We start from the raw sequence: 27,049 nt of genomic DNA on the forward strand, positions 1-27,049 counted from the left end.
TTCAGAAATTTGATTTGGTAGCCTCTTTTTGAAGTTCCAAATACTGAAAAAGGAAACCTTATTTTATATTATTTTTGTATGAGTTATGAAAGGGTTTATCCATGCAATACAGTGCAGTCTGGTGCACTATTTAGCAAATTGTTCGTGGGAACATTTTGTGCTGCCTGGCAATGTTCATATGCAAGACTACTCAGGACAATCTTGATCTTCGCTTGGTGAGAAAGTGTAATTTGGAGTCACCCTTCATTTTGTTTCACTGAATGTAGATTTTGTTTTGATTGCAGGCAATAATTTAGCTACTAGCACGTTGACATACACAGGAGAAGAACAGAGCTGGCTTTGGGAATGTTTTCTCTGAACCCCTGATGTTCATGCACTTGGGGTTGGCATGTGAGCTGGTAAACGCTGTCAGGGGTGACACACACGAGAAACTATTTTAAACCTCCTTCTGATCACAAATGTGTGGAAGAGGTAGATGCAGGGCTAGCTTTTGATTATATGCTCATTGCAAGTATTTTGAGAACCTACAAAAGTTTAGAAAATTGACCAAGAATTGATCTCATGGGTATTGATAGGCGCTATCCCCATATTGATTCCATCTATCCAGGAACCCTTTGCCCTTTCCATAACATTAAAGGTCTAATTGGAAGAGAAGCACTATTAAACACCCTCTTCTCTTCAAAACAAAACCTGATTAGATCTTGGTTTAAAAAATGGATTAATGGGAGATATTTAAAGTCACTTTCCCCTCCCTCAACTCAGTTTTCATCCAGACAGACGTTCCCAGGGACAGGATCTCCCTGAAGATTTTCTGGAGACATACTAAGAATCCATGTGTCAGCACAATTTTCCTTCTAAAGGGCAACATGTGATGGCTTTTATAAAGGTTCTGCCACAGAAGTCGCTGAGTGTTTCCTGGGACATGTCCAATGCCTTCAAATCTCTTGCAAGCTGAGAGCTGAGGGCTCTTGCCATTTTGCAGCATCTGGTCTCTATTTGCCCGGCACTCTCAGCGGCCCCCGGGGAGGTTTTCTTAATTAGAAGACAAAGTTGACTAAACTGCTTGAGCTGTATTTTTGTTGAATGCTGCCATTTGCTGCTGTTTGTTGTACGTGCTGGATGTATGCTTTTATAACATTTTGTCACCTTCCGCCACTGTGTTGCTGAACTTTCCAACTGGAAGGCAGGCCTTGTTAATATGTACTGTAGCTGCTTCGTTTGCAGAATGTAGAAGCAGGCAATCATCTGCTGCTAGCCTCTCTGCTAAGCCAAATTCTGCGGTGTCACCGTCCACGACCCCAGAGGGTGGATCAGCTAATGGATACAAATCAGGGTTCACTCAGACAGGTAGGAGCTGAAAGTGCTGTAAAGATAACCGTTGGGGGTGGTAAGTTACCTCAGATATTGTTGGTTTAGGGATGCCATAAATAAGTGGGTGTTTACTTCAAGCCATGTGTAGATTACAGCTGGGAGGATACCTTTCAGAGTTGGCTTTGTGAGAGATTAAGACCCAGGTGAGGTTGAAGATGAGCTTAGTTCTCATAAGAACACTCAATTAAAAAAGCATTAAATGATCTTTTGATTAATTTATTTGTTTCTTTGTTTCCTTTTATTTGTTTAAGTCATTTTTTGTGGATCTCAAAAGATTTGAATTACATATTTATAGTGGGATGTTAGTACATAGACTAGGGTATTTGCCTTTGCCTTGAAACGGAAAAAGATCTCCTTTTGGGCTGAGGGGGACAGCTTTTATTTATGTATTTGCTTATTTGTTTATTTATTTAAATTGTATTTCACACATGGGTGTGCTTAGTAAAGCAATTTCCCCATGCACATACAGTTGTTTCAAGTTACATGAACTAGCATGCATCTCATACGTGCTTTCTAGTTCTGAGAAGCTATTAATGACATACTTAATCTAGGAGAAACAATAAAAATCAAACGGACGTTGGCTGACAAAGAAGCAGCATCTTTAATTTATTTATTGCAAATAGCTAAGGTGCTTTCTTTGAGCTTTTGTTCTCATTGTTTCATTGCAGCTTTATCTATGCTGTTTTATGTTTTTGTGTCTGTGCTGTTTCTTGAAAAATTAAAAACAGAAAAATAAAACTTTGGTTGTTGTAGTTGGTTGGTATGTGTGTACCACAGCATACATTTCTCCAGAGGAGTATGAAATGCAGATGAAAAAAACAAGCTTGTTAAAACATGCAAAATTAAAAAAAAAAAGAAAAAAGTTATAAAACCATCACAAACAAAACCTGAACGTATGCATTCTTAAATTGGAATTGTAATCACTGACCAGTGTGTTCGGAGACCCTTTCCCCAGCTGGTCAGCCCCGGTTCTGTTCAGGAAGCTGTATGGCTTCAGGCTTTTGTTAAAATGTAATGAGAGTGTCCTTTAAACACATCTGCATTTCACTGCATGATCCATTGGCTTCCAGATCCCGGCATGAGAACCGTGCAGATGCATGAGAACCTATTTATTTGAAATAACAAGCGATCCAATATTTACACAGCTTTGTCTTCTATTGTACCTGCCGAGTTAATAGATACACCTTTTATATACCGCTTTCTCCTTATCACTCGTTGCAGTGCTATGTCTGCGTGGTTTTTCTGTGTCTCACTGTTTGTACTCTTAGGTCACAGTTGTCAAAACCTTTTCATCTCCTTCTGTGGTTATCTTCTAGTGAAGATAATGCCACATTCATACATATGAATTCCCTGTGACCGGAGGAGGGGGAGGGCACCTTTTTTTCTGTGGCGTGAATTCTGACGTGCGTCACCCGTAATGGTGCAGCTTTTTCTCTCCCAGGCTTGCATAGCTCCTGGTACTTTGAGGTGAATGCTCTCTTGTTTTAAAATCAAAGTACTTATTAGAAAGTCACTTTCCAAAATTGTTTTCAGTTTTTTGTCAACTCGCACCCATTTTTCCCTTTAACCATTTCTGTTTTCTGCCTTTGTAAGCGAACGGTTAATCTCCACATTCTAAAAGACACCTGTAGGTGGGTAGTAACACTGAGCTCTGCGCTGAACTGGTAATTTCATGATAGAAATCGCAGCACAAGAGAGTTTTTGCAACATCCTAGTTAAAGTTGACAGTACAGTGTGGCCATGACACTGTAGTCAAGTGCTGCGTCCCTCTTTCAAAACGGCACGGGAAGACACAGTTCCTTTTACAAAGAGATGTGTTTTTATTGGCAGGGCAACAACGGCTGTAACTTCGAGCAGTATCAGAAATCCAGTTTTAGGTGGAAATGTGAGAGAAAAAACTTAAATTCAGATATTTAAAAGCAACTAGAAACAGGGTTTTATGAAAGAGAGTTAAACAATTTTGATAAGACGTAGTAGTACAAGTCCTGCTGAGGTATCAATGTGATGTTTAAACATATACCAGCCGTATCTCATTTCATAGATACAATTTCAAGAAAACATTAGAATGAGAGGGAGGAAAACAACAAGACAAATAAACCTGACCCAAAGCTTCTGGACAGTTTGCTTTGAGAAAAGCTTTCCCATTAAGTATTTGCTGCATCGTATTTAACGAGAGATTAGCCTTTTCCTCCAAAGCCCATGAGCTGGTGCTCTGTTTGTTAGCCATTCGGCATTTGTCCCGTGAACATGGACAAGGGTTTCTGCTGGAGCAGCAGCCAAGGCTTCTGCATTTGTTCCCCCGTCCCAGTCGCTCCATATGGCAAAGCAGACGCCCTCCCCATCCTTCTTCGCCAAATGGTGTGTCACCCGGGGGTGAATGTATTTGCCAGATCAAGTTGGTTTTCGCCTTCTGTTTTCTTTCCCTGGCTGTTTTACTAGGACATCTGTAGGTGAACTTAGCCTACTTTGCCTACTTCTTGCAAACTCATTTCTGCACAGATGTTGAGGTAATGTTCTTTCACCTTGGTCATAAGTGTTTGGATTTGCCAGTGTATCAGCATCCCAATGTTCAATTTTTCTTTGAAGTAAATTGCAGATATAAATGCCTTCATGCTTAAGCAGGGGTCTACATGCTGAGAGGTTTTGAATTTGTTACGATTTACATTTTTATACTGGGCAAACATTAATTTTTTTGTTGCTGTTGTTCAGTTTATCCATCCACAATTATTATTTATTTGTTAATGCCTTGGTAAAATGCTCTAAGGAGTTGCTGTTTGTTAATTCATGCAAAGAGTTTGGGCTCAGCTACCTTTCATTGCTTACCCAGGCTTATAAATGGGCATACACGTTTCCTAGCCTTATAGATAGTAGTGCTGTAAGGTGATCTTCAGAGGTTATATATTTGATTTTTTTTTCTGCCCTAAGTCAAGCTTGTCTGAGACTGACAGAGGTTCAATAACTTGCTCTTGAAAATCTCATGTGATGGAGATTCCACAACCTTTTAGGCAATTTATTCCAAGTGCTTATTCCCTGTGCTTGCTGGGGGCAAGTCACATCAGCTCTTTGCCTTAGCTTTCTCATCTGTAACACAGGATAACTGTGTTTACTTGCCTATCCCACAGGGCTATTTTGAGGAGCAATGAGATAACTCTTTCTACAGTTAAAATATTTTTCAATATTATTGTTATATGAATATCAATATATGTTATATGAATGCAAAATATTGTGAAAGAGATCTATCACGGGTTTAGTGTATTACTAGATTCTTCAGAAATGCCCAGTAAATGTTTGTTACGACTCCTACAAGATATCCTTAAATGATCTCTTAAGCGTAAAATAGTTTGGTTGCTTTGTATGCAGAGATATGTGTAGATAAATGTGTATGCATGTTTATTATATATAATACATATATACTTATATATACAGTTTTTAATTACTGCTTAGTTAAACATCTTATTTTTTCAGATTCTTCGGTGTTCAGTCCAGCAAAATCGTCTTCTGCTGTTAACTTAAGTGGAACTCCAGACCCGTCTCGGAACAAGAACATTGTGAAACCTTTGGCTTTGTCAGTACAGCTTGTAGGAAAGACATTTGCTGCAGGTAGCGCTTTGCTTTCCAGGATAACAGAGCCAAGGGAATTGTCTGCTTAGCAGCAAAGAAATAAAGGAATCATCTTTTTGGTGGAAAAAGGAAAGGAAAGCATTCACTAGGATTCCTCAGAACCATCATATTCTGCTGGTCCTCTGCACAGAAATCTTCCATGTCTATTACTATCCCCAAACAGAGCCACACCTTGGCTTTCAGATTCGACGTTCTGATAAAAGTGCACGTCATATTCCTCTTGCACTTCCTAAGATATCTAGGAGAGCCAAAACATCACCTCTTGATATTACACTAATTCTTGTGACGTTAACTGAGAGTCTTTCTCCTTTTGCAATGAGTATAGTTACTCCAGATGCATTTCTGTGTTGTATGTTTAATAAATTAAAAGCCTCATCTAGGAGGAAAGGCCATATGACATTGGACGGGTTGGAAAGTAGGAGACATTTCTCCTCAGAAAGAGCAGTCAGGCACTGGAACGGGTTGCCCAGGGTGGTGGTGGTGTCACCGTCCCTGGGGGTGTTCAAGGAAAGGTTGGACCTGGTGCTTGGGGACATGGTTTAGTGGGTGACATTGGTGGTAGGGTGATGGTTGGACCAGGTGGTCTTGGAGGTCTTTTCCAACCTTAATGATTCTGTGATTCCGTATTTGCTATTTTAGACAATATATATTGCTATATATGCATTTTACTGTGTTGGACCTAATGAATGTACCTGTATCACATAAACCATTAACATAGTTTTGTGTAAAATAGCAGAAAATACTGCTTTCAGGTAAATGAAACTAGTGTTTCTCCCTTCTGTATATGAGTAAGAGAATTTATCATGCACAGAAATGACTTCCCACTATTTCAGTTGCTTCTGGAATTGACCCATGTCCACCAGATCTGTCCAAACCAGATTGTTGACAAGGGAATACAAATGGGAGCTTACAGTGGGCAAGTGCTGCTACTCAAATTTTGCTAACTGCCAACCTGAGAATCTTGAACCTGAATTTATTTGGCTTGTGGCTGCAGAGTTCCATGTTACAGTGTACTAAGCAAAACACCATTATCTCAGACTCTCTGTTGTAGCCAACATCAGCAAGCTGCTGCACCATCTCCTGCTGTTGCTCCTGGAAATTTTCTTGGGAGCTAAATCACAGGGGGGCTGGCAGATGTGGAAAGGAGCCATAGTCCCTACTGGGATCCATGGCCACTCTAGGCAGTTTATGCCATTTTTTTTCTCCTGAAAAAAAAAAAAAGAAAGAAAGAAAAAAAAAGAGAGAGACTGAAAAAGAATAAGAAGGGGCTCAGAAGTGTGAAGATAACTTTTTGTGATCCTCTGTTTTTGTAGTTTCATTTCATGATCTGGATATAGTGGGGCCTGCCAGGGTGTCAGGCCTGCTGGGACTGGAGGATTGTCTTAGGCAGAGGTAGCAGAATTAAGCATGGTTCACCTCAGTAACACTCAGAGCACGTGTACTTCACAGCAAACTGTCCTGTTTTGCCTGCCCAGTCTCCCATTCTAGGGCTTCAAATGAGAGCCCTGTAGTGACTCAGTGCGCATGGCACACGGACGACTGGGAGAAAAATACAAAGATGCGCCAGAGAGGCTTAGAAATCTTCATAAAATTAATTCATGATAAGCACTTTTTAAAATTTTCAGCGTCTAAAAATGTATCGTAAGCATCCCAGTGATTTTTTTGAGGGTGTAATTTTTTTATTCTGTTGGATTAGGGATTTTTTTCTTCATCCTATTCTCTCTGCCTTCGAATGTGGAGAACTTGTTTCAAGGTTAGGATTTTGCAGCGTGTGTCCAAATTATTCTCTGCCAAGTACTCTTCATGCTTTCCCTGGAGTGTGTTTCTTTCAGTCACGCATCTTGCCCTGTTCTTTTGTGTGTGCATGCTGCTGTATTATTTTGTTTGTTTGTTTTCAAGACTGTCTCAAGCCACACACTCTGTATTTTATTATACTCAGCTCCTCTTTCACTGCGTGCCACTGATGTTGCTAATGGAAACGCTAATGGAGGAAGAAATAATGTATTGAGTTCTGCAGTCTCTCGGCCAATGCCTCACTTGACCTCTCCTAGCCCTGGCTGTGCAGCTGGAGACCAAGGTAAAGAAAACCTCTGCTCTGTGTCCCTTTTAAGCCGCAGGGGCTGTTGAACCTGAAATTCGTGATTTTGTTTTTCTTCCCATCATAGCTGTTTCTGCAATTCAGTCTTTACAGATCCTTTTGGTTTCTGGCATGACTGCTAATGACGACACTGTAGTTTTTGACACAGGTAGAAACATTTCTCACATCATAGTCTGCCTTCTTGTAAGGCTGGGTGTAAACCTCTGGAACTCTGTAGTGTGAAACCAGCTCAACACCACTGTGAAATGGAAATGCGGGCTGGAGTCAGGTCATCTGGAAGAACAGCATTTAGAATTGTTTTTGCTTTTCTTCACAGCATCAATGTCCAGTTCTGGACCACCAAAGAAACGTCATCGGGGATGGTCTCCTGGCTCCCCAGTCCCTCCTCCTGGCTTAGTGGTACCTGTTCCTGCAATTCGACCCTCAACTAGAACAGGTAAAACTTGAGCGATACAGATATTTGTAAAAATAAAAAAATATATATGTTCTCATCCAGATCAGTAGCCCTGTGTTCCTTCTCTTAAGGGTTGCATAGAAGACATAACAGAGCTTGCTGAAGTAGTTAAGGGCACCATGGAGAGTTTTTCACATGACCCAGAAAAGCACACAGTTGTTCTTGTTTCTGCAGTCTAAGGTGGTACAATGGGAAGGTGAAACTCCTGGGGGAGAGAGAAAAAGGAGGATGAAAGTTATAAGGATCTAAACTGAAGTTCCCCAAAGATAGCTCAGTTCTTCTGAAATTGTGCAGGTGTATGTTTATATGAACATGTTTAAAGGATTTCCGTTAGCCTTCTACTTGAATACAGTGTCTCTGTCTGGTGTGGCATGCTACAGAAACAGCACACTCAGTTCTGGTGTAGGAAAGATGCCTTTATGTAATTCTGGCCTAACCAAGGACACCAATGTTCCCTAGGTCATCTTTGCTTAGAAGGATAAAGTTTGTGAGACCAAATAGCTCATATGTGTGGAAAAGGTATAGACACATCTAGAAGGGATGTGTAATAGCACGATGTGAAATAGGATTAAATATAAATATGTGTGAATAGTCATCAGCGTGCATGTAGGTACCTCTTTATGTGTAACTACTAATAAAACTGTTCACTATTTATGGACTTTGTAGTTGTGAGATTCAGAATAGCTGGTAAAGGGGAACGTACAATTGCTTACTGATCTCTCTATAGAATAGGAGAATAAACACCCAAGGAAGTAAAAAAAAACCACGTTTGTCATCATGCACAATATGTTCTTAACTCTGCTTTGGAGGACTTGCGTTTGGGATGTTTTGGAACTGGCTTTCAGAGATATTTATCACGGGAAGAAGGGTTACATGGTAGTGTAGGCCTGCCTGCTTGAGCAACTCAGATCAATCACAGCTAAAATGTATGCATGCATACATTTATTCGTGCTGCCTGTGATGTCTTCTGTAGATAGCATTGTTTGAAAAATCTGTTACAAACAACCAAATGAAGCCTGAGAAACTTCTGAAGGAGGTCTCACACTGAAACCTGATAACAGATGACAAATTTTTGCATTTTGTTTCTTTTTACTTGTGAAAGCTGCTTTTGCACTTTCATGCCTAAAGCCTTTTTTTTTTTTTCCCTTCTAACAACTGTCTAAGGACATCTTTGAGATTTTGGCTTGTGTTTTCTTTCCTAGCTACATATATTCTAGGTCAGAAGTCAGAGCAGTCGCTTCCCTTTTATTGACAGGTATTATTGAGAGGTAGCCGCTGTCTTACAGGTGGCCTCTTGGCTTAGTACTTGGCTTTGTTTGAAGATGCATATTCAACCTTGTGTTTTCCTCCCTCATTCCCACCAACAATACAGTGGCCAGAAACAGTTTTATTTTAGGGGTGGGTCTGCAGGAGGGTATAGGCTCTTAATTTAAATTACTTAAAACTATAGCAGGAAATGCAGAGGCCTCTTGAATTTTATTACAGTTTGTGATCTGGAGTTATTTATTTTTTTTATTTGTTCATACGGCCAAATCACAGTACGAGCCTTTTAGTAATGGAAGCTTCTCTTTTCTTTATTTTATAGAGCCTCTTTTGTCAGTCCCAGTTCCTCAATCCATGTTAACTGGAATTTTACAGCCTCAACCCATCCCGGCAGGGGAGACTGTAATAGTTCCTGAAAACCTGCTGAATAACTCGGGAGTCAGACCAGTGATTCTGATAGGTAAGTCTTACACTGGGGAGTCAAATCCTGCATTTGACAAATGCATGCTCCCCTAAGAGAAACGTGGTTTTTTTTGTTGTTTCTTTTTCTTGGTTCTGACATTCAGTACAGTATGTAATCGGTTACTTACTAGATAGTTTACTTAGTTGCTCAACACTTAAAATTGAAAGTTTGGAGATTTCTGGGAGGACCTGATTTGCAAACGGGTCATGATGAGGTCAAATTGATGCAAAACCTCTGGCCAAACTGAAATTTTGTACAAATAACATTTTTGTAAAATCCAAGAATAGAAATATTTCCATGTAATGAAAATAGCTTTCCAGTGTAAACAACTTACAAAACAAGAAAATATTTCCTGTATGATCCAGATCTTGAAGCCCAGGGATTCTGCATGAGAACCAGAAAACTGTTGTGTCCTGACTAATCAGAAGTGAATCGTACTAACTTTTTGTCTTTTATAGTCCATAATTATTGTAAGTGACTGAGATAACAGATCAGGCTTTTAAAATTCTTTAGCTCTATGAAGCACATTGTTAACCCTTAGAAAGACATCGTCTTTTACTTCAAAAGTATGATTTGTAATGTGAATATCCTTTTCAAGCTGAGCAATAAGGGCATAATATATAACAAAGATGGTTTGGCCAGTACTGCCAAAATTTTGAGGAGTGGTTTTTTTTAACTCCTTAAATCTCTTTTCAGTCCAGCACGATACAGCTGCTTGTATAAAGTAGCTTTAGTGTTAACAGAAAATGCCTGTCAATACAGTCCATGGAATAATTCATCATTCATGAAGACATAGAGAAGTTCTCAGAGTCCTCACTTACAGAGATAATCCTAATACAAGCAATTTCAAAAGCACTGAGAGGGCCATCTACCCTCAAAGGGTAGTAAAACCCTCAAGGCTAGGGTTACACTTCTTTTGGTTTGTTTTGCTTAGTCTTGTTTTCTGGAAGCGTATTCTGAAGTTCTAGCATGGTGCTTGAATGTTTTCAGAGAAACGCTTCGTTATTAAAGATGAGGGTGTCTGCAGTTATCAGCTTAAGTGCAAATTGAATGCAGCCCTTAGGCTCTTGGAGAGTTGCCAATGAAGTCCTCAGCTAGGCTGAATGTTAGTGTCCCTGAGAAACAGTGTCCTATTAATAGTGCAGAACCAGATGTACCCAAATGGATGGGTTTGGCAAAATCTGTGTGGAAATTTTTTTTTAAAAGGAAAAACATTCTCAAGGAAAAGAAGAGTTAGCCTGTTTTCATATGCTTTGCCTTACAGAATGGCATGTTTAGTTGTTGATGTTTATTTAACCTGTGTATGAAAACAGAACATAAACATGGAAAAAAATGCAATTAATCATGGCAATACTGCGGTAGCTGAATCAATTCTAATGTTACTGATGCTGTTTTCATAATGTTAAGATCAATGTTCTTTTCCTTCCATTGATTTTTGGGTTTTGTACACTCTATTATGGAGAATGTGTATTTAAAGGTCAGGTTAAGACCCAAACAGATAATATTCTCGTCTGTATTTGGATAAAAATAATTATTATCCCAATGGTATGCGGTTATCCATAGCTTTTGCACGTCTTTCTGATCACTTGTTTTAAAAAAACAGCAAAGGAGCAGTGACCTATTTCATTTATTTTATAAGCAATTATAATGTCAAGAGTGGTCACTGATGCAGTATGTTTTTCAAGGTAACATTTAGGAGAAGTTTGGAAACGTTTATGTTGTGCAAGACTTCATGTAATGGATTATCTTGTCAATTTCTGTGTTTGTTGTTTGTTTTTTTATGAAAGGTTATGGCACTTTACCTTATTTCTATGGCAATGTCGGTGATATTGTTGTGAGTCCCTTACTGGTGAATTGCTACAAGATTCCACAGCTGGAAAACAAGGATCTGGATCTCCTGGGTTTGACCAGCAGTCAGCTGCTGAGTGTGGAGAACATGATACTTTTAACTATTCAGTATCTTGTCCAACTAGGTAAGCAGCTTGTCCTAAGTGCTTCAGTTTTCATTTCTTACTATCCTTTTTCTCCCCACCCTTTTTATTTCTGTTTCAGAGCCAATTTTCTGGCTATTTTTTGTGCCTGGAAGAGGTAAGTGGCTCCATCTAGTGTGTGTGACTTTGCTCCTTTGAACATCTGACTGAAGAAGTGAATTTAAGGACTGATACTGCTTCTGCTCTCCATATGGGGATTGACCAGGTCACCTCTGTGAAAATGGATCCTCATTTGCAATGCAGATAACTCATTTGCTTAGGGTATCAAACCATCAGTTATCGCAGCCCTTTCTAAGGACGCTAGGTCTGTTTTATTCAGTTTCGTGACAAATGCCAGCAGATGTGTGATGGCCATCATTGTTTTGGTGACAGCACCGTTTACATGAAAACCACATTTGTTTTTCAGACTTAGGCAAGTTATTCAATGAATATCTCATTCTTGCGAATGTATTTGAAGCGGACCCTTTGCAAGTTTGAGAGCAAAGCACATTTTCTTTCTCTTATTACAGGTCCATTTTTCCCTGCCTTAGGGTAAAATACAACAATGTGAACAGTAAGGTTTTAGAAGTCAAAGAATATTGCAGGATAGCTTTAGGAAGCTTCTCACAGCAGTCTCTTTCTTAACTTCCGTATTTGAAAAGATACTGTTTATTACAGAGGAGTGTGAAGTAACTTTTGTGAGGATCACGCTGCTTTTCCTGAATTGGATTTCTGTTCGGGCATCTGTAATACATGATGGTATGAAATGTGCAGACATTTCAGAAGAAGTACAGCTGGTGATAACACTATAATTTGGGGAGTAAATGCACTCTGTGTAGGTTTAACCCCTGTGTTCTTATGCTTTGCTGTTCTCTGCCGATGCAGAACTGTTATAGACAGGAAGGAGGCTATCTTCTGTGTTGCAATGCCCTCAGTGACCTGTTTGCTTTATTTATCATTCTCTGCTGGGAAATGCCCTTAATAGTCCATTGTATGCCAGGTTCGAACAGACAAAGTGATTCTTTTTCTTTATTGGATGAATGTTTTTCTCTTGCTGTTCTCTCAGTGGGCTTAAGCTTGTTATTTGAGGTTTTCATCCTTGGTGGAAAGTTTGTAGTGGTTGCATTTTAAAACGAGCTGTCTCACACAGTTCTGGATTGATAGAGGCAGCTTGCAAATTTCCTTCAGGGAATCCTGCAGCAAGCTGGTACAGCATTTCCAATTAAAAATAGGTGATTTATTGAATCTCGTGGAGTCAGTGAACCACATTCCATAAGCAAATCCAGCCTTAAGGGGATGTTCAGTCTGTCTTTGCTGCAAGCTAGAGCAGGCCTTGTTCAAAGCTTCTGGAGCTTAGCTGAGCTATGTCTAGGAAGCACTGTGCCTTCAGCATAAAGAAGTTGCCATATTAGCAGGTGTTGAGTTTGGCTTTGGGTACTAGCTGTTGAAAGCTGAGCAGTTTTCCTCTTGGACACATGTGGAGTGCGAAATGAAATGAGGGGGCAAAGTAAATACGTTTTGAAGAACATGGGGATCAAAACATGGCACAGGTTTTCATCTTGCTCCAAACTTAAAACTGTTTGAATCCTGACAGTTGTAGCCTTTATCCTATATTGTATAATCAAAGCAGATTAAAAATGGAGGGCAGTCATGTTCCAAAGATTTTTGACGAGGAGAAAAGACAAATTACACACATAAATTAGCAGTTTATTCATGTGAGTCTCTTTCTTGAGTAAGTAAAACTAAAAGTTATTATTTCTTCCAGAGTACATTACAAAAGAATAAGATAAGGGCAAAGATCAAAACAGCAGACAGAAGAATGACACAGCCTGAGCCTTGCCTAATTTTTTCAGATCTCACTACTTGTGCAAAATATTTTTGTGTAAAACTCTATATGATTGCAGCTCATACAGCTATTATTTACAGAAGTGTGCCTTTTTGGTAAAATATACGTGTGTGTGTGTATCTATATATACACATAGGAGAATTCCTTTCGGTTTCCTTGTGAGACAAGACAACATTATTAATTGTGGAATAATACTGTTACATTTTCTGAAACTGCCTGAGCAATCTCAAAGTGATGTTACAAACCAAAGCAAACAAAGTAAGTAGGTCTCTGATACTTTCATTTTAAACCTACTATGAAGACTATTCACAGTTAAAGCTGTGACTGTGAGCCATAGTGCTGCTATAAATTCCACTGACTGAGAAAGGAATAACTAAAAAGCTATCAAGAGGAGTGTTTGATTTCAGTGCTTTTTACAGTCTACTGCCTTTGCTTACTTGGATTTCACATTTGTTAACTTTGACAGCGTTTATAGTGAAGTATTCTCAAGCTTTATTTTTGTACCTCAAGTTCCCATATTTGCCATATGGGTTATATGGGTTCTGTCACTTGCAGTCTTCTGCTTTTTATTACTGCAGTATTGTTTCTAGCAGCACTAAGGTCTGTGTTTTGGTTTTTCAGATGGAGGAGATTTCTGGACGCTCTGTTAACTACCGGTCTAGAATTATAAAATCATTCTTTCTTCTCTCTTGTTGTGGGACAGTCGAATCACTTTGACTGTGCATATGCTGTGACACCCAGAGGTCTCTGTAGCTTCCATATCTGAATGCGCATGCAAACTCAGTCTCTGTCTTCTGTGGAAGGGATATGCAGACACCCATACCTCAGGAGGTTGTTCTAGCAATGCCCCCAGTCTTAGATGGTTGGGCACACAGGGGAGTGTGTCCGCCCGGAAAGGGAAGGCATTTGAACATGTCTTAAACTGTAGGTGCTTTTGGAAGCATAACTATGTTAATAAGGTCTTCCTCAGACGTGATTTTATATGGTATTATTCCAGTTCATTTTCTGAAGTGAAGACGATCCCTTTGTGTACTCATTTCTGTAGGGAGGCTATCAAATCCTCTCTTTTAACTTCGACAGATACCTGTTATGTATTTATGAGACTATTTATAATCAAATATCTAACATTTTGTGTTTCATCTCAAATGATTTCACTTCCTTTGTTTTTTCTGGATAATTGTTGTGGGGAAAGATTGCCACGAGTCAACTGTGGTGTTAAACACGGTGCTAATTTCAGAATATTTACTTATCGGTGCCTTTCTGATAACTAACTTTATTTTGAGAAGTTTTTCTCTTACAAATCATCACCTTAGAAAGGAAGAGAAAATATATTTCCAAAAAAGATAATTAGAAATACAGAGCTATACCCATAACTCTCACCAATGCTTTATAGGCCATGATGTCCATACATTAAATGAGGTTAATCAGAACTTCGCAGCAAAAATGTAAACAGCCTTGCATTTAGAAATCTATAGCTGTCCTGCCATCCTATGGTAATTGGGTGATGATGCTCTCCATATTTACTTCTCAAAATGGCAAAATGACAACAGGCAGCAATTTTGTGTATGACATACTTGGTTTATTTACCCACTCCCTTCCCTGCTTCTCACACAATTTTTCTGCTTCCTTTTTTCACTGTTCACTTCATTTCTTTTCTTTGGTCCTGAAAGAAAACATGCAAACAAACAAACAAACAAAAAACAGCATTTCACATATCACTGGTATTTAACTCCCCCTTTTTGTCATAGACAAGCAAACTGCTGAAGTGTGAAGCTCTCTGCTTTGGCACTGACATGGGATCTTGGCAGTTGAAACTATGGATACTTTTTGCTCTCCATTCATGAATATTCTTCATACGTTCCTGAGTATCTTTGACCATGAGATAAATCTTACCGAGCAAAATCTTATCTAAAGCTGAGCTGGGGGACTGATACTAAGACAGGATAGCTTCTATTTCAATTTACCAGTTGCGGTTCACAACACAGTTTACAAACTCTGAGATATGTAGGTTTAAAGTTGTATGTACGTATGCTTCTTAAAATTAGAAGTTTGAAAATTTGCTAAATTAAACCGTAAGAGAAGAGGTTAAACCTGTTTGCTCGTGTATGTGCTTAGTTTACGTGTATGCATGATGAGAAAAAGCAAAATGAAGACCAGTTGACAGGCTTTGTTTGGCTGTGATTAGACTGCAAGGGTGAGCATTTGTGTTTTCTGATGTAAAGACAAATGGAGGCTATGTGATTAATCCTTCTATTCCAGGCAAAAGGCACGTATTTCCTCACCTTCTTGTTTGTCCCACCAGTTTCCGAGGGTTGAAAAGCCAGGAATAAAATGGAATACCTTATTGTCAGAAAGAAAATAGGAGGATGGTGAGAGAGAAAGTACGGTACAGAGAGAGAGGGGAGCTTCTAATATGAAAAAGGAAGAATATGCTGTGTGGGTAGATATCCACGGAGTAGGCAGTGGGTTTTTAAACGTAAAAAATACAGCGAAGGAGCTTGTCACATCAAGACAGACAAGATTAATCCTGGTTCAATAACATTTTGATATGAGATACTGTTCTCCTATTTGTTTGTTTTTAACGTAGGTCCTGACCAGATACCCCTGAGGGAAGAATTTGAGCAGATCATGTTGAAAGCTATGCAGGAGTTCACTCTGAGAGAGCGATCCTTGCAGATGAGTGCACAGTGCATCTCTGTGTCGCCAGGTCAACTCCCTTGGCTTGCTAGGTTAATTGCTAGTGTGTCCCGGGACCTCGTGCACGTGGTTGTTACCCAGAACTCGCTGGCAGAGGGCATCTCGGAGACCTTGAGGTCTCTCAATGAAATGAAACATCAGCAAAAGCTCCCAGATTATGTAGTTGCAATTTGCGCATCCAAGATAAGAGGAAATGAATTCTGCGTAGTAGTCCTAGGTAAGTACATTTGCACTACACTGTGAGTATTAATGGAAATCTGCTGAATGCATTTTCTCAAGACGTTGCTCCAGCTTTTAAATTTCCAGCTTTTACATCCTTTTTTAATTTTTTTTCTCCTTCATATTTTTGCTCTGCAATGTCATAGTTCACTATTCCTCCGTTACGACTTGGAGTACTGATGTCCATGAGGACCTAAAAAACCAACTGTGTGATAGTCATTATGGCTTCGTGAGAGGTCTGAAACTTCAGTGGCAATCTTAGAAAATATCTTGGAGTGACCCAGTGGCAAATGAGTCTGTCTGTCCTCTGTTTCATGTAACAGCTGTGCCATCTTACATGGCTGTATTGGATCGACCACAGTCTTCTGCAGATCACTGTAAAACAGAATATGCTTTTTATCCTTTTTACCATGTTGATTTTCAGATTCCTCATTGGCGATTGGCTATGATTTCATGTGTGCATAAGTGTTTCTGGCTGGAAGTGAATTTTAACTAATCGTGTAGTAGTCAGATAAATTAGTAATATTAGTAGTCAGATAAATTAGTAATATTCTTTCTTTTTTCCATACTTGGGATAATTACTTTTCCATATTTAACCAAAATCCTCCACTCCATCTAAGGTAAAAACATGCATTTTGCATATCATTTGTCACTCAAGTGTGCAAACCTATGGACAGTGGCTGGCAAACGATGTGCTACACAGATAAAACTATTTCTCCTGTCTCTAGCAAAATAGGTTTGAGATTCTCTCCCAGTGTGTTGGGTAAAGGCAGTGGAGATCCATAACTGAACATCAGCGTACCCTTTACCTCTAGGATGAAAACATTGTGTTCACAATGCACTGTGTTAAAGATTGATCTTGCTTTTTCCCCCTCTTCTCCAGGTCAATATCAATCTAGAGCACTTGCAGAAAGCATGCTTACCACCAGTGAATTTTTGAAAGAGATCAGTTACGAGCTCATCACAGGGAAAGTTAGTTTCCTGGCATCACATTTCAAAAACACATCTTTAGGTAAGTAAACCTAAGAAACAGAAGTTCAGCAAAGAAAGCGATTGTGTCTTTTTTTTTTAGGGTCGGTGTTTCTTCTGTTCAGCAGTTAAAGCACACATGAAGACAGTTTTCCCTTTCGCACTGTGAGGCATCTTTTCTTTCCCTTCCTGAAGTGAGTGTAAAGGAGTACTCATCCTTCACCTCTGCAGTGGGAATTATTCCTCTTGTGACAAAACATTTTTAGCACTGTATGGACTGCTGAATTTGACAGGAGGGCATGATTGTTTGCACTTTTAGCACAGGTGTTAGAAGCTGTTTTGTAGTGTGTTTCTTTGTAACATCTGACATCATCAGAGGTCACCATTAGCTGTAAAGGCACAGAGCTGAAATTATTCATCTGTGGTTTTTTCCCTTCTTTCTTTCTATCTTCCTTTCTTTCTTTCTTTTCTTTTCCTTTCTTTTTTTTTTTTTTTTTTTGAGTTTATTCAACTGACAAATTTCCCGGCCCTCTCTTCCCTTTATTTCCAGTCTGCTGCCCCTTCACAGGTTTGCCATCAGCCATGTGAGAACATCTGTATGTCATGTTATACATCATTTATCTTAAAGTGCTTCCAGATAATTTGGTGTTGTTAATTCTTAACTAGGTGATGATTTGGACAAGCTGTTAGAGAAAATGCTACAGCAGCGAGGGGAAAGCGTCATTATTCCTTTTAATGGAGATGTTAGTGAGTGTGTATCATCACAGGAGGCAATTGCCATGGTTTCTACACAAGAACCAGGTAATGTTTTTTAACATGCAAGATGTGAAATAAGTGAGTAGTTTGTTAGATGTCAAAATACATGTGCCTCAGAAGAGTCTGAAGGCTGTAGTCAGTGTGCCAACCTTCAAATATTAATATTGCCATCTGGATGTAGAAATACATCAGTCTCCTGGACAGAAAACCTCAGTAGCAACTTCAGCAACGTTTATTCCCCCTAACTTTTATAATTCCAAAGTTAAAATACGTGATCATCTGTTCTGCTCTAAGCAGAGTAGAGATGTCAGTGTGGGCTCATCTCACCCTTGTACGATTAGAAAAGGTATGTAACCTTACATTCACGGCAGAGGAGAACTGTGTTCTCCTCCTGGTCTCCCCAGGTGTCCTCCTGTGTCTTAACTTTTGATATTCCTCACTTTCCACACGTAGAGTGGTAATAATATATACTATGCAGTTGTGCCCTGGGGCTTACTTTTTCCCAGTTTTTGAGGAGAGTGTTTTTAAGATCTTGGAGTGAGTGTGCTAGGCGAGCATAATCTATAATTTTCTTACTTGATATATGTATTATTCAGCATAATGTGATGAGATACTTAGGTGCAATGGATGAGCTAGGAGTGTCTACCTGAAAATGCTAATTATCATTTTTCCCTTTTTGGAATTGTTTCATTATTCAGAGTTTTAACCACGCTTTCCTTTTCATGTGACAGTAATGGTAAAAGAAGATACATTGAGCTGCTGTGAACACTGAGATTCTTTTAGGTCTAGTATTAAAGCAAATTCAACCTCCAATAAAGCTTTGTTTTCCCTGTGAAAGAAAGGTATGCTTTTGACTCACATTAGTTAGTTCAAATTAATCATCTCAGGGTTAAATCTGAATGAAAACAAGATGGTTTATAGTCTCCAAATAGATCAGAAGATCCAATTAGGGTGGTTGCCAGAAGGACAAGCCTTGAGCTTCCACACAGGATTAATTTGAAATTATAACCATCTTTTGATATTTTTTTTATTATTATTATTATTTTATTTTTGTTCTTACCATGTAATGATGTGCAGTGGTGCTTTTTTAATCCTTCATGTTTTTTTCAAAACAATTATTTTGAGCTAGTTTTGTCTTTATAATATGGCTATACAATGACTTAAGCTACAGGGAATCTGCCTGAATAAAAAAAAGGGGAGGTAAGTCTCCTGGGCAGTGAGTGGGACCTTTCTCCAAAAGTAGATCCACAGGAGTGAACAATGAAGCAGGTCTGAACAGGAGATAAGTGCACACATGAACACATGTATGTCTGTGTAAAACTAACGTAGAATCATTAAGGTTGGAAAAGACCTCCAGGATCGTCTGGTCCAACCATCCCCAAATAATCTCAGATTTTCATGTAAATTATAACATTTTTTAAAGTGGTTCATTACTTGAAAAAACAACTCTAGTTCTTCTGTATTAAATTTGTATTAGATCTGGATTTTTATTTTATTTTATTTTATTTTATTTTATTTTATTTTATTTTATTTTATTTTATTTTATTTTATTTTATTTTATTTTATTTTATTTTATTTTTTAATGATAAACACTGTTCATCAGGATTTAACCCAGTAGAAAAACTGATAGAAAGAAAAACTGTAATGGGATTATCCTAAATCCTATTTTACTGTTGGTAACCTGCAAGCTGAAAACGTTCAGGGGCTAGTTAAGCATGGATTGTCAGGCATAGAAATTGCCTACTGGAAATACTGAAAATAGGAACATGCTTTTTCTTGCAGGAAACAGGAGTGTTCTGCTACATGCCTATAAAAAGTCCAGTCCCCCAGTTCTCTGCAACTAGTATATTGACACTTATTAAGCTCAGTTAAATCTGAGACTAAAATTTTGTTAAAAATCAAGAAACCTCCAAACAAATAAATGTTCTCCCCCCCAAAAAATAATTGAGATTTATTTCATAAGTGTATTGCTCATCTTCCCTTTGCAGTATATGTAAGGATAAGACAGATAGACACATGGCTATCTCAATGCGTACTTAGAGTGGGGCTCAAGAAATCAGAGTAGGTCTCGTGTACAAATGAACTCCCAGCTTCCCTGCTGCACTGCTAGAATCTTCTTGGCAGGATTATCAAGGCAGGCTCGGTTTCCTCAGGTTAATAGGTGTGGTGGCTCTCCTCCCGCGGTGCCCTGAGCACTGTAACCTCAGCTGGTTCTCCTGACAGGAGTGGGAGAGGGAAGCTCCTGAAGGAGAACAGCAAGCTTCAGGAGAAGATCAGGGATATGTAGATATCTCTAATATATGCACGTTATGTATGTGTCGGTTTGTTTAACGGATTGCATTTCGCTGTGTTAGCATTGACGTTTCCTTGGGCCGCACCCTTAAAAATACTCAGAAACACTTAAAGCACTTAAAAATGGGCAGTACTGTACCTGAGGTCATCTGACAGATAATCACATTTTGATCAAAAAGAGGAAGTTGACATTTGTGATTTGTACCCAGCTTTCCAGAGTGTTAGGATTTATTCTGGTGAGTGATTTTTTGTTTTTTTTTTCTCATAATAGAGGGTAGGCTATTTGGAGGGTCCTGTGTGTTGGGGGGTGGGAAAGTAAACATGTTTCTTGTTGTGTTTTGTTTTCTTTTTCAAACACACACACTCTAGATTTGGATGTTGATACCTTCCAAATTTACCAGCCACAGCTTACAGTTGCCAGAAAGCTCTTGTCCCAGGTTTGTGCTATAGCAGACAGTGGCAATCAGAGCCTGGACCTGGGCCACTTCAGCAAAGTAGACTTCATCGTTATAGTTCCCCGTTCAGAAGTCCTGGTGCAGCAGACCCTGCAACGGATTCGACAATCAGGTAAGAGGAAGGGGGGGAAAAAGAGACCGTTAAATCAGACCCAAGTATGTGCTTGCTATTAAGTCGTCTCTGATACAAGTGCTCCTATATGTATTTTGCATGTCCTGTATTGGCTCCATTAGTTGGTATCATTGATGAATTCAGAACATCTTCCTTTCGTAAACTAGGCCCAAGCTGTACAGCAGAAGTGGCAAAGGAAATTGCCATATTCATACAGATCTGAGGAATGTGTGACCTGAAGAAGTACCCAGCTGTCAAGGAAGAGGGGGGATGAGCGAGTGCAGTTGTTCAGATCTTTTATTCCCTATGAACGCTAGTGCCATTTGTTCTAGGTACACTTTGTGCATATGCCCTCATGTATTAGCACAAGCATAAGTGCAGGTAAATTTACATAGGTAAATGAGTAATACACTCGCATTAGCAGACAATAATTGCCATGCTGTTTCAGATAGTGAGTTCTTTTGTTGGGTTCTGCATCTGACCACAGCTGGTACCAAATACATCAAGAAGAACAAGAAAGCTTTACTGTCCAGGTGATGGAATACGTCCCCTTTGAGAACAGCCCTTTTTATCCACCCTGTTAGTGATTGATATGTCCAGGAAAGCATAAGAGTTTCTCTTCAGAAAAATAAAAAAAATCCTGTCTAATGGAACCGTGGACTGTCTGTGTAGATGTTTGGTCATTTTTGGCTCTTGATCTCTGATACTGTGGAGTAAATAAGTCCTTGTGATAGCTATATATTTAGGATATTTTTTTTGTTTGTTTCATTGGCAGGACTTCTTTTCTACCTTCAGCCGTATCTAATAATCCCTTGTTTTTGCATTTGAAAGTCATGGATATGAGCATCCAGTGTAATGTTTCTATGAGTGGCTTTAGGTAGCTGTTGGCTTTTTTTCCTCTTGTTTTCAACTCTGAACTAAAATGTCCCATGGTTTCTGATTGTGCCGGTATCTTGATGTAGCTCAATTTTATGGTCCGTCTCTGCAGGTATTTTTTCTCAGCTTGGTTCTGTTTTACTAGTAAAAGGAAAGGAATGAATTAGGTTGCTTGGAATAGGGTTTTCTTTTCCTTCCTAATGTAACCTTGTTTGCTGTGGTTTTTTTTGTTCCATTCCTTGCTTCTTCACCCATTTTATTTACTTTACCATGTGTGTGTCTTAATAATGCTGCACATTAAACCAGAGGTTGTCTGATATTAGTGTTTCACATTTATTTTATTATATTAAATGAGTGGTTTCTACTTTACATTTAACATAATTTTAAAAATGATTAAGAGCCTGCCAAATAGATAGTTGACCCACATGCCAGTGTGGTTAATTGCTACTTCTTTAATTCAGAAGATGTTCAAAGCTATATACATCTTGCCTATTTTTTTGAATATAATGGCAGTTTGTCATTACAAAGACTGCTAGAGAGTAGTTGTGTTTTACTGACATTTGCAGACTAACATTGAGGCAGAGGCAAGGCATGAAAAAATGATATTAGAGTTAGCTTTACATAAATTTAAGATTTTTGCGAAGGAAAGGTTAGAGTAACTACTTCTGACTGTGGCAAGGTTGATATATTACCTAATAAGGGGAAGTTTGGCCTGGTATCGTGGAGCACAGCCGACTGAGTGCTGCTCTGGAAGTTTTTGTGGATATTTTTTTCCTTTTTGGTAATGTGAGAAGTCTTTGGAAGGTCTTCAGACACTTTTTGTAGGAAATCCAGAAGCGAAGAAGCAGATGTCAGTCTCCAATGTGAGAGAAAATGCATTCTGATAATCTTCTTCCTGAGGCGTATCAGTGATTTGGCTAAGTTGCGATATTGGCAGACAATACCTACAGATGACGATTAATTATTGGATGTACTCAGAGGAAAAGATTTTTTTGCATTCTCCTTTTTGGTAGGTGTCCTTGTGGACTTGGGCCTAGAAGACAATGGAACAGCGTATCAGAGAGCTGAGAAATACGTGGTTCGGCTAGACAATGAGATTCAAACAAAATTTGAAGTTTTCATGAAACGAGTGAAGCAGAATCCATATACGCTGTTTGTGCTGGTTCATGACAATGCCCATGTAGATTTAACAAGGTAGGTGCTTCGATATACTGAAGGAAAACAATCCTCTTCCCGTATCTTTCTATTAGGTATTTCAAAAGACTTGTCACTTAGAGGTTCCTCTAAGCCTAAGGCATCTTGTTCCTCAAAATCAGAAATTGTCTTCTTTACTTGAGCCTGATAAATAATTAACTAATCAGTTAGCTAATTCTGATTCAGCTGAAATTGGATGAGACTAGCTTCAGATTTTTGTGTCCCTAATAAAACTGTTCACAGGGGTAAGAGCTATGGTACTGAAGTACAGGAAGAAGGGCTGAAATTTGCAACTTTGTCTTTTTCCTATTTCCCTGTTTTTTTCTGTATGCACACCTGAAGCTGTCTCACGTTCTCAAACTAGCCATGTTTTAATTCATGCTTTTATCCTTGATGACAGTGTTGCTTTTATTATGAGAAGGCTTACATACATTTAATACTTTTCAGCTTCTGAAAAAGGCACTAGCTCCTGTAAGAAAAGGATTTTAAAAACTGTTGAAGTTGGTCAGTGTCAGATCTGCACAGAACATATACACATGTGCAGAAACATTTCTTCGCACTGAATCACAACTTTACTATTGACAAAAAGAAAGAAGTAAATAAATAAATAGTTCTGGTCTTGATCTGTGACTAAACTGAGGAGAAAAATTTTAATGTGGTTTAGACATGGTGCATTAGGTTGTGGGACTCATTTGGATAGCAGAGATAATAAAATACTTTCCTTGAAGGACAGCTGAAAATAGCTAAAAGCAACATTCTTCCTATTTTATCCTCCCCATTGAATTTTTGTTATACTGAATTTGGAATTCCTGTTTATCATAGAATCATAACATGGTTTGGGTTGGAAGGGACCTTAAAGCTCACCCAGTTCCAACCCCCCTGCCATGGGCAGGGACACCTCCCACCAGACCAGGCTGCCCAAAGCCCCATCCAGCCTGGCCTTGAGCACCTCCAGGGATGGGGCATCCACAGCTTCTCTGGGCAGCCTGTGCCAGTGCCTCACCACGCTCATAGTAATGAATTTCTTCCTAATGTTTGATCTAACGCTACCCTTTTTTAGTTTAAAACCATTATCCCTTGTCCTATCGCTATACTAAACTATCCTGGAGGCCAAGGTGATTCCAGGAGCTGGAAATCATGACAGCAGGTTCCCTGGTCTCTTAGAAAAATGTATCTGCCTGAAGAATCCAGTGGATTTTATAAACTTGTTACTCTATCCTAACCCCACAACTCATGCAACAGCGTTCCTCAGTAAGACGGACATCAGCTTTGGCTTATTTTTGGTTTCCTCTGTCTGATGGTCTTTTAAATTGGCACACTAATTCAACTTCTTACTTTCAGCAGATTTTGGTCCTTTATTTAGTTTTTTTCCCCTGTTGCCTGACTCTACCGACAGAGAACACTCAAATGGTTTTGACATCTTTCACCCTTTCAAAGAGTTTTTTGGGCTGTGATTCTCAGTGCCATGGTCATTTGGAGATTTTTCTGGAGGAAGAGAGTAACCCATTGAATCTCAGGATGTCAGTAAGGCAATTCTTTGCATTCTTATTTCTGCAGTGCCATTTCAAGTTCCCTGTCACATGGTGAGCCTAGTCATGGTCTGGCTGATAGAGTTATTAATTGCAGGGAGGTCCTTGAAGCATTCAACCTCCTTGTTCTTCAGGTCAGCTCTTTTCCTTACGCCTTGCAAACGCAGCAGTCCAGGATCAGCTCTAGCAATGAGGTACATTGGATACAATTTGATACTGTGGTAAGTGTTTAATTTATAATTTTAATTGTGAATCTTAATGTTGACTCTTCACCTAACAGAATCTAGCAGATATATACATTAAAATGAAGTGTTAGAAGGGAGTTCTTTCTCTGCTGGAGTTTGTTTACTCAGGCTCTAGCTACACAATCCTGGGATGATGACAGTAGAGGTAGCGTTGACATGTAGGCCCAGAAATTTCATGTTTTCCTCTATCCAGTCACATAAGATGAGTAATGACTTTTTATGCTCTAGTCAGACAAAGCTATGTAGACATGCTGGAAATCTCTGGAGCTGGCTTTGCATTTTCAAGCAGTCTAACTTTTGATTGTAAGTGGTATATCATACAGCCTGTCAAGTCTATTCACAACTTTTGAAATGTTATTAAAAAAACGGTGCACTAGGTTAACGAGTTACAGTGTAGTAAGTGCCATCACTGTGCAGATGAGGTGAGAAAAGTCACTTTGACATTCAGTACCATTAGCTTTACTGACCATTTCAGCCAGCTGATTCTGAGGATGTTTTGGCTATCCTTTCTAAAAAAATACCCTTTTTTCCTCTTCTTTGTTTGAAAAAAAAATAAATTATATCAAGATTGACTTTAATGTGTTGAGTGGACCATTGGTTTCTGTAAAGTATATTAAAATACTAGCTGGAAAAAGTTAAAGTTAAAATAAAAAGTTATTTCCATAAACTCCCAGTATGCTAACAGTCAAACAGAATAGTAGAAACGAAGGAGTGAATGAAGAAAATTAGAGAATTAGAGAATTAGAGAGAATTAGAGAGTTAGAGTGAATGGAGAAAATTAGAAAGGCCAAAGCTCATCTGGAGCTCAACCTGGCTACTGCCGTTAAAGACAACAAAAAATCCTTTTACAAATATATCAACGCGAAACGGAGGACTAAGGAGAATCTCCATCCTTTACTGGATGCGAGGGGAAACCTAGTTACTAAGGATGAGGAAAAGGCTGAGGTGCTTAATGCTGCCTTTGCCTCAGTCTTTAGCGGCAATACCGGTTGTTCTCTGGATACCCAGTGCCTTGAGCTGGTGGAAGGGGATGGGGAGCAGGATGTGGCCTTCGCTATCCATGAGGAAATGGTTGGCGACCTGCTACGGAGCTTGGATGTGCGCAAGTCGATGGGGCCAGATGGGATGCACCCGAGGGTACTGAAAGAACTGGCGGAGGAGCTGGCCGAGCCGCTTTCCATCATTTATCGGCAGTCCTGGCTATCGGGGGAGGTCCCAGTTGACTGGCGGCTAGCAAATGTGACGCCCATCTATAAGAAGGGCCGCAGGGCAGACCCGGGGAACTATAGGCCTGTCAGTTTGACCTCAGTGCCAGGAAAGCTCATGGAGCAGATTATCTTGAGGGTCATCACGCGGCACTTGCAGGGCAAGCAGGCGATCAGGCCCAGTCAGCATGGGTTTATGAAAGGCAGGTCCTGCTTGACGAACCTGATCTCCTTCTATGACCAAGTGACGCGCTTGGTGGATGAGGGAAAGGCTGTGGATGTGGTTTACCTTGACCTCAGTAAGGCTTTTGACACAGTTCCCCACAACATTCTCCTCAAGAAACTGGCTGCTCGGGGCTTGGACTGGCGTACGCTTCGCTGGGTTAGAAACTGGCTGGACAGCCGGGCCCAGAGAGTTGTGGTGAATGGAGTCAAATCTGGTTGGAGGCCGGTCACTAGTGGTGTCCCCCAGGGCTCGGTACTGGGGCCGGTCCACTTTAATATCTTTATCGATGATCTGGATGAGGGGATCGAGTGCACCCTCAGTAAGTTTGCAGATGACACCAAGCTAAGTGCGTGTGTCGATCTGCTCAAGGGCAGGAAGGCTCTGCAGGAGGATCTGGATAGGCTGGAGCGATGGGCTGAGGTCAACTGTATGAAGTTCAACAAGGCCAAGTGCCGGGTCCTGCACCTGGGGCGCAACAACCCCAAGCAGAGCTACAGGCTGGGAGATGAGTGGTTGGAAAGCTGCCTGGCTGAGAAGGACCTGGGAGTATTGGTTGATAGTCGGCTGAATATGAGCCAGCAGTGTGCCCAGGTGGCCAAGAAGGCCAACAGCATCCTGGCCTGCATAAGAAGCAGTGTGGCCAGCAGGTCTAGGGAAGTGATTGTGCCCCTGTACTCGGCTCTGGTGAGGCCGCACCTCGAGTACTGTGTTCAGTTTTGGGCCCCTCGCTACAGAAAGGACATGGACGTGCTCGAGCGAGTCCAGAGAAGGGCGACCAAGCTGGTGAGGGGTCTGGAGAACAAGTCTTAAGAGGAGCGGCTGAGGGAGCTGGGCTTGTTCAGCCTGGAGAAGAGGAGGCTCAGGGGCGACCTTATCGCTCTCTACAGTTGCCTTAAAGGAGGCTGTAGAGAGGTGGGGGTTGGTCTGTTCTCCTACGTGCCTGGTGACAGGACGAGGGGGAATGGGCGAAAGTTGCGACAGGGGAGTTTTAGGTTGGATGTTAGGAAGTACTTCTTTACCGAAAGGGTTATTAAGCATTGGAACGGGCTGCCCAGGGAGGTGGTGGAGTCACCATCCCTGGAGGTCTTTAAAAGACGTTTAGATGTAGAGCTTAGCGATATGGTTTAGTGGAGTACTTAGTGTTAGGTCGGAGGTTGGACTCGATGATCTTGAGGTCTCTTCCAACCT

The 27,049-nt window shown here is 40.0% G+C and overlaps 1 protein-coding gene across 19 annotated transcripts in view; it reads left to right on the forward strand.

The window, feature by feature from the left end:
* Nucleotides 1–27,049, forward strand: part of GREB1L (GREB1 like retinoic acid receptor coactivator) — a 139,364-nt gene that overhangs the window by 86,345 nt on the left and 25,970 nt on the right. For 13 of the 19 annotated variants that reach the window (XM_080578017.1, XM_080578007.1, XM_080578019.1 and 10 more), the window contains 12 exons: nucleotides 1,210–1,347; nucleotides 4,837–4,971; nucleotides 6,932–7,069; nucleotides 7,407–7,526; nucleotides 9,130–9,267; nucleotides 11,058–11,243; nucleotides 15,674–16,000; nucleotides 16,886–17,014; nucleotides 17,638–17,772; nucleotides 20,389–20,586; nucleotides 22,476–22,656; nucleotides 24,214–24,406. In XM_080578017.1, coding sequence (XP_080434143.1) covers nucleotides 1,210–1,347; nucleotides 4,837–4,971; nucleotides 6,932–7,069; nucleotides 7,407–7,526; nucleotides 9,130–9,267; nucleotides 11,058–11,243; nucleotides 15,674–16,000; nucleotides 16,886–17,014; nucleotides 17,638–17,772; nucleotides 20,389–20,586; nucleotides 22,476–22,656; nucleotides 24,214–24,406 — 2,018 coding nt within the window. The remainder of the gene's footprint in view (nucleotides 1–1,209; nucleotides 1,348–4,836; nucleotides 4,972–6,931; nucleotides 7,070–7,406; nucleotides 7,527–9,129; nucleotides 9,268–11,057; nucleotides 11,244–15,673; nucleotides 16,001–16,885; nucleotides 17,015–17,637; nucleotides 17,773–20,388; nucleotides 20,587–22,475; nucleotides 22,657–24,213; nucleotides 24,407–27,049) is intronic. The other 6 variants (XM_080578011.1, XM_080578010.1, XM_080578012.1 and 3 more) reach the window with 2 other exon arrangements.

This window comes from Anser brachyrhynchus, assembly GCF_964034855.1.
Source record: "Anser brachyrhynchus genome assembly, chromosome: 2".
Lineage (NCBI taxonomy): Eukaryota > Metazoa > Chordata > Aves > Anseriformes > Anatidae > Anser > Anser brachyrhynchus.